Source organism: Pyrus communis, chromosome 7, assembly GCF_963583255.1.
Source record: "Pyrus communis chromosome 7, drPyrComm1.1, whole genome shotgun sequence".
NCBI classification, from domain to species: Eukaryota; Viridiplantae; Streptophyta; class Magnoliopsida; order Rosales; family Rosaceae; genus Pyrus; species Pyrus communis.
Genome location: NC_084809.1, coordinates 27197299 through 27207492, shown reverse-complemented (window position 1 = coordinate 27207492; position 10194 = coordinate 27197299). Strand labels below are relative to the sequence as shown.

At 37.8% G+C, this 10194-nt stretch overlaps 1 protein-coding gene across 1 annotated transcript; it reads left to right on the top strand.

The window, feature by feature from the left end:
* Nucleotides 1-2509: 2509 nt before the first annotated feature.
* LOC137740762 (secreted RxLR effector protein 161-like) lies at nucleotides 2510-2899 on the top strand. Its single transcript, XM_068480572.1, has one exon. It carries the CDS (start codon nucleotides 2510-2512, stop codon nucleotides 2897-2899), a length of 390 nt encoding a protein of 129 aa, XP_068336673.1.
* Nucleotides 2900-10194: the final 7295 nt, after the last annotated feature.

Sequence of the window (10194 nt, the reverse complement as noted above, 5' to 3'; positions counted from 1 at the left end):
TCTTGACCATTAAGGAGGCACTATATTCTCCACGTTCCAGAAGAACGTTGCTAAGTTTTAGAGATATTCGAGATAATAAATATCATCTTGAAACCACTGAAGATCATGGTTCTGAATTTCTTTGTATCACTTCATACGAATATGGCCAGAAGTATATTCACTAGAAGTTGGAACGACTGCCGAGTGGGTTGTACATTACAACCATTCGCGCATAAAAGCCCACAGTGTGGCCGGCCCTATACCTGAGTTCTAGGACACTTTGTTGCTTTGGCATGACCGTTTGGGACATCCTAGACGTGACATGATGCGCCGTATCCTCAAATCTTTTCATAGGCATAAGTGACATCCCTATGTTGAAGTTACGCCATGCAAAGCGTGTTCTTTAAGGAAGTGGAATACTCAACCTTCCCATACAAAGATTATTCATGACCCTCCTAAATTTCTTCAGAGGATTCAGGGGGACATTTGTAGACCAGTCCAACCAACCTGCGGACCATTTAAATATTTTATGGTGTTGGCTAATGCATGGACAAGATGGTCACATGTTTGCTTGTTGTCCACATGCAACGCCGCGTTTGCTAAACTCCTAACTCAAATTATTAAGCTAAGGACTCACCACCCAAATTATCCAATTAAGTCAATTCGACTGGATAACGCTGGAGAGTTTACGTCACAGACTTTTGACGATTATTGCATGTCAGTAGGTACTGATGCAGAAGTTTTCATAAAGCGCCTTCAAATGATAGCTCAGACTTTGGTTATGCAAACCAAACTGTCGGTATCTGCCCGGGACTATGCAATATTGCACGCAGCTATGTTGGTCCACCTAAGGCCTATCGCTACTCAACCACATTCATAGTTACAGTTGGTCACTGGATACGAGCCTAACGTCTCGCATTTACAGGTGTTTGGGCTCGCCATTTATATGAAAATAGCGTCGCCGCTGCGTACCAAAATGGGTCCTCAGAGAAAAATAGGAATCTATGTCGGTTATGATTCGCCATCAATTGTTCTCTACTTAGAATCCTTGACAGGAGATCTTTTTACCGCAGATTTTGTGGATTGTCACCTTGATGAGACAATCTTCCTGTCATTAAGGGGAGATAAGCATGCTACCATTCCTGTAAAACACCGTGAATTGTTGTGGTATGCTCCCACTATGTTTCATTTAGATCCCCGCACTACCCAATTTGAAACTGAGGTGCATCGAATTATAGATCTTCAGAGCATTGCTCAAAGCATGCCAAATGCTTTTAATGATCTAGCTAAGGTGACAAGATCACATATACCCGCTGCAAACACACCTACAAGGATAGATGTACCCCGTGTACGTAAACAACCCACCTGGGAAGGCTAGACTGTTCCCGAAGGTGGAAAGGTCACACCTTCCACGCTGTAAGGTACATTGGTGGCTAGCCAATCATCTGCTCCAACCCTGAAGCATGGCAGACCCCTTAGTTCAAAGGTTTCATAACATCCGACCATTGCTCACTTATCCGTTCCAACGCATGAAGTTATTCTAGATTACGGTGATGCTTCAGATGAAACATGTCGACCTCTAGAGAATCGTGAGATTTTGGTCCACAACACAGTATTGGATGAGGTTTGGAATAGGAATGAGATGATCGTCAACAATGCATTCTCGTACTCAGTAGCTACTGACATTATACTTAGCGATGACATTGAACCATGTTCCGTTGATGAATGCCGACGTATAACCAAACTGGAAACAAGCAATCCAGCTCGAACTCAATTCGCTCAGGAAACATAAAGTGTTTGGACCTATTGTTCCTACACCACCATGCGTGAAGCATGTTGGCTACAAGTGGGTTTTTGTGAGGAAGCGTAATGAGAAGAATGAAATAGTGCGATACAAAGCACGCCTCGTAATGCATGGCTTCTCTAAGCGCCCAGGGATTGATTACGAGAAGACGTATTCCCCATAATGGATGTTACAACATTCCACTACCTAATTAGTTTGGTAGTTTCCGAAAAACTGAATATGCAGCTTATGGATGTGGTAACCGCGTATCTCTATGGGGATCTAGATATGGAAATCTACATGAAAGTTCCAGAAGGACTTCTATTGACTGGCTCAAATAGTTCTAGACCACGGAACACTTTCTCAATTAGGTTGAGGAGGTCACTCTATGGATTAAAACAATTCGGGCGAATGTGGTATAACCGTCTGAGTGAATATTTGACAAGACAGGGTTATGTGAACAACAAACTATGCCCATGCGTGTTCATAAAGAAGTCACATTTCGGATTTGTAATCGTTGTAGTTTATGTCGATGACATGAATCTCATTGGGACTCCCTCATAGCTTGAGGAAATTGCTGCACACTTGAAATCGGAATTTGAGATGAAGGATCTTGGGAAAACTCGATATTGTCTCGGCCTGGAGATCGAGCATTGTTTGGATAGAATCCTAGTACATCAATCGAACTACACCCAAAAGGTGTTGCATCATTTTAATGAGGATAAAGCGAAGCCTTCGAGTACACCCATGGTCGTTCAGACTCTAGATGCTAATCGAGATCCCTTCCATCCAAAGGAGGATGAAGAAGAGATTTTGGAACCCGAAGAAGAGATTTTGGAACCCGAAGTTCCTTACCTAAGTGCAATTGGGGCTTTATTGTACTTGGCTCAGTGCGCTAGACTCGACATCTCTTTCGCTGTGAATCTTTTGGCAAGATACAACAATGCGCCCACATGTAGGCACTGGAATGGTGTTAAAGACATTTTTCGATACCTCAAAGGTACTACGGATTTGGGCTTGTTCTATACCCGCAAATCTCCAAGTGTTGCCTCCCCCTATGGCCCTCGGATTGATTCTCGCCTTGTTGGTTACGCAGATGTTGAATATCTATCTAACCTACATAGAGCATGTTCTTAAACGAGCTATGTCTTTACCGTTGGAGACACCGTTATATCTTGGAGGTCTACCAAGCAAACGCTAGTTGCGACTTCGTCTAACCATGTTGAGATTCTCGCCCTGCATGAAGCATTGCGTAAGTGCTTTTGGCTGAGAGAAGTTATGGAACATATTCGAAGCACTAGTGGTCTTACATCAGTCGTTGACCTTCCTACAACGATCTTTGAAGATAATGCAGCTTGTATCGAGCAGTTAAAGAAGGGATACATCAAGGGAGACAACACCAAGCACATAGCGCCGAAGTTCTTTTACTCACACCAGTAGCAACAACATTAGAACATGAAGTCAAGCAAATCCGTTCCCAAGACAACCTGGCCAATCTCTTTACCAAGTCATTGCCTAAGTTGACATTTCAGAAGCTCGTCTAAGGAATCAGTATTTGTAAATTATCTGAGTTGAATCGCTTGTAGTTCTTTTATTTAGAAGTTATGTCTAACTCAGGGGGAGTATCTAAAAGCATACTCACATGATCTTAATGTACTCTTTTTCCTACAATTAGGAGCATTTTTCCCACTGGATTTTTGCTACCTAATGAGGTTTTAATGAGGCACCCATCCTGGGATGATCATACTCCATTGAGTTTACTACATTTGTCCAGTTTGACGTTCTTTTTTAGACATTATGCATACTTCTCACTTTTCTCCTTAGTCTAAGGGTTTTTCCCATGCCTTGGGTTTTACCATAACAAGGTTTTGTGAGTTTTACTACAAATGCATGCTTCACTTAAATTTGAGACTCGCGATCACCCGTTGTGCCGATGACTTCATCAACTATTCTACCTTATTTGCTGAAGATCTGATGGGATGGTTTGTTGAGTATTTACACACTCAAGGGGGAGTGTTGTAGTCATATTTAGAATAGGAATGTGATTGTGTAAATCCTAGGGAATCTGGGAATGTATCTTATATTCCTATTAGGAGTAGATTACCTATTCAATATTGTAATCCTAAAGGGAAAGGTTTTTACCTATCCTACGACTATAAATAAAGGCACAATGGTTTGAATCAAACACACCTCACAATTAAATCAATCTCTCTTCTCTCTCAATATTGCCGAACCCCCCCTCTCTCTCTCTCTCTAAACCCTCGATCATTCAATCAAATAGGCCTACAACAATTACCTCATTTTTTTTCCAAATTTTTAAAATTTAATTATATATATATGCTATATATAATTATTATAGTATTTTTAGGGGTGTAAACTTATTAAATTAATATTTTGCTTATCGTGTATTGGGTTACCAACGTGTATATTCGTACTAATCCGTTATCTTAATAGATGTTTATCAGGTTAATAGGTAACGATCCGATTTGTTATCGTATCAACCTGATAACCTGTTAATTTTGTATCGTATTGTGTCGAGTTAACAAGTCGTGTCAGACATTGTCAGGTCTAGGAAGAACTTACATTGAACACCGGGGTATTATGGTGATTCAATTTAAAGTGTTTCAGTGACGGTACCGTGTGTGATCATAGAAGAGTCAATGGGGTCAATGGCCCCATATGAATCAGTGAATCACTAAATCACTGACAGCTGACATTTAATTTATAAGGCTGGAGATAAAGGTCTAATTCTCCTTTAAGTTTGTGCAAAGTGGTTCTCCACTAGTTGAGTTAGACAGCACTAGTGGACATAACAGTCAACTTCCTTCTTCCACGCCTTATTAGAGAAAAGCTTTAATTAGTGGATCAAATACTCAAATTAGCAGATAAACCTCCAACCTAACTTTAGTTTCTATCGAGGAACCAGTGCATAAATTTCCACTCTAAATTTAGACATATACTAGCAAGAATGTCAACGCTTTCCTACGAATTTTCAAACCATGAATAATATTTATAGAAAAGAAAAAATAGAAGCTTCACATCACAATAATTAACCACAATTCTCTGTTTTTCTAAGTGCAAATAGAAAAACAAAATCAAAGTATTCAACCCAAAATCTTCACATTAGCTCAAGAACTATATTGTTTCCAGAGCTTTCCAATTTTCCAGCACTGAACGACAAACATAAAAGCACTAAAATATATAATTGAAAAAGAAAAAAAAAACAATTCCAAGAAACTAAATGCAAAGTTCGGCAGATATGCACATTAACACAAACCCATTACTTGAAATTAAGAGCATTGCGGCTCACCCTGAAAGCACCCATTTTCCGATAAGGGAGAGAAAGGCCGCTGCTCTGGCTACTGAGTGCTTCTGGCTCCAAAGCAGTTTGTCTTCTAGAACTTTATAAGAGCAAGTCACCCTTTCAAAGCCACCGTAAATCGCCAGTTTACATCATTTTGCTTGCCTAAAAAATACAAACAAAAAAAGAAAAAAAAAATAGAAAGTATAAGATTCAAACATGTTTACACTAACAAAGGCTTTACAATGCATGTAAAAATTAAACGTTCTCAAGCACCCACGTCTCCGATTCGAGGCTAAAACCCAATTCCACAAAAGAAATCAACAATTTTGAACAAAACAGAAAAGCCAACAGATCCAAAAGCCCAGAATACATTTATACATATCCTTAGCTTCCATGGAAATCAACAATTCAATATGAGTATACAAAAGATTTTCTTACACCTAATTTCGCAACTTAGAGAGCAGTAGTTATACTAAAACAACAATTAATTGAAACCATTGAAGGGGAAAAAAGCAAAAGTGGATATAAACTTAGAATTCAACAAAGATTGTGTTCCCAATCTAAATACATTATAAACTCCAGCACAGAATAAAACCCAGGTCTCCTTTAAGCACTAAAGCTCAGTTCATGTGGATTTTGGGAAAAAAAAAAGGTCCAAAACTTAACAATCCAAATTAGGGGAAACAATTAAACTGTAAAATTAACAACTAAACAAATTAACGAACTGAAAACCCACAAAAAAAAAACCCAAAAAAAAAAAAAAGCAACTGACCTTAAAACAAAGAACAAATAGACAGAACAGAGAGTGAATCCCCAAAATAAGAGAAAATGAAACAAATAAGGGAATAAAGAGAGAGATGAATCCCCCAAAACCTGACCTAACGTACCAAAACATTTGAAAATGTAATCTAACATTAAAGAATCCACTTATGTATTGTATTAAACCTCAAAGACACCTCCACCTTCTAACTGAAAAGCTTAGTCAACATACCACCTCCTAATATAAACACTTGCTTATAAATATGACTCATAAATAGTTTTGATCTTAAACAAAAGAATGGATGTATCCCTTCCCCTTTTTTTTTTGGTCTGAACGTATCCTTTCCTTTTAAAGGTTGCACTGCCCTAGAAGTAAACTCATTATGATGAAAGTAAATGATTTCACATAAAACAATTGTAGCCTTAACAGTTCAGCACAAACATAAAATTATCATGATTCATACTGATGCGAGATTTATACGCACACAAATTAAACCCTCTTTTTGACAATTGTAGTAATGATGTAAGTAGGGATCGTTCTGGACCGGAGATTAGGAGGGATTGTTAATCACTTGGATTTGACTCAAAAACGTAAAAACACAATATAAAACACTCTACTAGACTCAAAGAATGCAAAACTAAACAAACGTAAAAGACTTAAAACAAATCAAATGACTAAGACTTAAAAAAATATGGGGGAAATGTGTTTGGACGATATTAAATTAAATGGACAGAATATAATTAAAGGCAAAATGTAAATATGAATGTGATGAAAATATGGATGATGGAATAGCCAAGGGGTTCTTCTCCACACATGTTACACTTGCATACAAGATTGATGTTCAGTTGGTCTTTCGATAAGTTATGAAACTCAACACCCCGGGTTAATTAGGTCCGCTTAAATTAACCGTCAAGTTCTCCTTAAGTTAATGAATTGGATGGGTTAGCGCAACGCAATTCACCACATTCTCCAAAAGTCCTTTACGTGAAAAGCACAATAAAGATACAATCAAAGATCATTAAGCATTATGAAAACTATAAGTGTTGACGAGGCATTCGTTACTATGATGAGCATGAAACTCGTGCCAAGAATTCATTTAACGCGATTGTTTATAAGCAACCTCCACTACTTGTGAATATAAGTTCATAACGATTAGGTGAAACTCACTTATATTCTAGCGTCATATTCATGCATGAAAATTAAGCGCGCATTCTCAATAAACATACATAAATAAGTTATCAATCAAACGGTTAAACAAATTGAATCAACAACTTATGAAATTCCAACGAAAGTTAATCAATTCATATTGCAAACATAAACATAGTTTCGAATCACCCCCCTAGCTAAAGGGGGGTTTAGTTCCTCATAACTTTGAAATCAAAGAAACACCTAAACATTCCAACAACTCAAACTTGAATTGTATGAACGTTTAGGCACTCTTCTCTTCCATTCCTCATACGTACAAAACAAAGAGAATTGAATTTAAACATTGAAATCAAAGAAACACCTAAACATTCTAACAACTCAAACTTGAATTGTATGAACGTTTATGCACTCTTCTCTTCCTCGTTGTTGTAGCACAAGGTCTAAGGAGATGTTTAGGGCTTTAGGTGTATGTGGAATGGAGTGGGGAATGGTTGGAGTGGCTGCAATGAAGGAGAAAAACTGCACAAAATGGAAGGTGATGCACGGCACAAGATGTGTGTTTGTGTTGTGTGTTGTGTTGTGAATGGAATGAATGAATTGTGGCTGCAATGCATGCTTATTTATAGGTAAATGAGAGGGAACATGACAGCTAGGAATAGGTGGAAATGTGGCTGCAAGTTTGGTGAATGATTATGAGTGAATGCATGTGAATGTGGCTAGGTTGGAAAGCTGGAATTGCATGTGGAGTGTGCTGAAATGGAGATGTTTTGCACGGCAAAGGGTGGAATATGTGGCTGCATGTTTGGGTTTGTTTAAAGGGTGCATGTGGGTGAATGTTAGGTTGAAATAATGATGGAAAAACAGCTAGGAAAAGAGGGAATGCATGTGGAAGTGTGGCTGCAAAGAGAAGGAGAAAAGCTGGAATGTGTTGATGTGCAATGCACGGCAAAGGGGGGAGAAATGATGGCAGGTTGTGTATGTGATTGATTTAGGGTGAATGTGCATGTGTTTTAGGTTGTGAAAGCATGTGGATTAGGTGGAAAGAGGTGGGTGTGCATGTGAGTTGAAATGCATGTGTTTAAATGGTTGAAATGTGTAGATGATTATGAGTATGATAAGTGATAAGTGAATGATATGTTAAGTGATAAGTGAATGATATGATAAGTGATAAATGAATGATTATGATAAGTGATAAATGAATGAAATGATAAGTGATAAATGAATGATATGTGGTGATGATAAGTGATGATAGGTGGTTATGATAGTTTGGTCTTTAATTTCGTTCATTCCTTTTGCTCCAAACATAAGCTATCCAATCCAAGTCCGATTTTGCTCCAAAATGCTCCAAAATGCATCTTTTTGCTTCCTTAGCCATATGAACCTAAAAACACACGAAAGAAGCATAAAGGACTAAAATAACTAAAGAAACATAACGTAAATGTACGAAAACAAGCCATTTAAGTCGCATGAATATGCTCCTATCACATACCTCTGCGCCGATATGGAATTTTATAAACTGGACAAAAGGAACCTGATTTCATCGACTTCACAGTGCAAGTGCTGTAAAAAATAAGCAAATACTGGCAATATGATCAAACACATTCCAAGTATTAATACATCCAACTGCAAAACAGGTGGCAATATGATCAACCACATTCCAAGTATTAAAACAGGTGGCAATATGATCAACCACATTCCAAGTATTAATACATCTAACAATGAAGTTAGAGATTACTTGCAGAAGAGATGATTGCAATTGAGTGAATCCGCAGAACTCAGTAAACTCAAACTGCAAAACAAATGGGGAAAAATCAAACCCAATAACAGAGTGAAAAGAAATTTAAATCTTTAAACGAATTCTAGACAAAATCATGTAAAGGAATTAATTGTGGATTATAAATTAAGAAATTAAAAAAATAACCATTTAAATTTGTTTACTTGCCAGCTTCCCATCTGGTTGTAGAGGCTACAAATAATGTTGTCTTCCTCTTCAGTGAAGCTTCCATGTTTGATGTCTAGCCTCAGATAGTTTAGCCACTGCAGATGGCAGCTCTTCCCACACCTGCTCAGACCTACAAAGTGTAGAAAAATTAATAAAGTTGAGAACTTTTGCCGAGATTGGCAAAGAAAATAAAACCCTTTTCTCATTTCTCCTAGAACAGCATGGAGTGCATCCCATGATTTCTTACTGTGTGCCCTCACTCACTCCCTAAGGAGCAACCAGACATAGACACAGATAGCAACTAAATTGCAATTTCAAAACAAAGGTAACTTCTGTTCTTCAAACTAAGAACCACATATGCATACCAAAATGATGACGCTGCGATGGGAGTCCAAACTAAATAGGCAAAAAATAGAGAGAATAAGAGTAAGAATTCGAACAGAGTTCATGTGTTTATATTGTATAAATGACTATTATCTTGTTTTGCTTCTTGCAGGCTTATGGGATTCAGGAAAAATGTGTTATTTAGTTCCTCCCGTAGAACTAAAAAGGCGTTTTCTAGAGACCTAGAATATATGGAATCTCTACCCAGCAATAAAAATAGAGAACATCACATCAATTCGAAACATTAAACTATAAGAACTAAAAATAATAATAACAATACCTTGAACTAAACCCTCAGGTGAGAACCTCCTGCTTTGCAACCTCAAACAAATGAAAGAAATTAAAATCCATGAACCCACAATCTAATAAAAACAATTTTCCAGGAAAAACAAAACCAAGATTTGTATACAAAAAACCATCAGATCTATAACCTGGAAAAATAAATAGAAAGCCACACAAAAAAACTCAAAAAAAAAAAAAAAAAAAAAGCAACCGACCTTAAAATATAGAACAAACAAACAGAAAGAGAGATGAATGTCAAAAATGAGAGAAAACAAAACAAATAAGGGAAAGTAATATCTCTGAAGAATCCCCCAAAACCTGACAAAAAGGCAGAAATGATGACGATCTAAGCTGACAGTAAAAAAAACAAATTAAAAAAATGAACTTATCTTTGGAAATCTAGGCATGCAACTGCAAATCCGGATGACCCACATGGTTTTCTCTGACCATCCCCACTCTACCACTTCTGAAATCCATCGCCTATACCCCTCCCCCTCGCTCTCTCTCTCTTCTCTCTCTCTCTCTCTCTCTCTCTCTCTCTCTCTCTCTCTCTCAGAGCATCCATCCCCCCGAAAACCCTCATTGAAGGACAACAAATGAAAACCTACACGGCA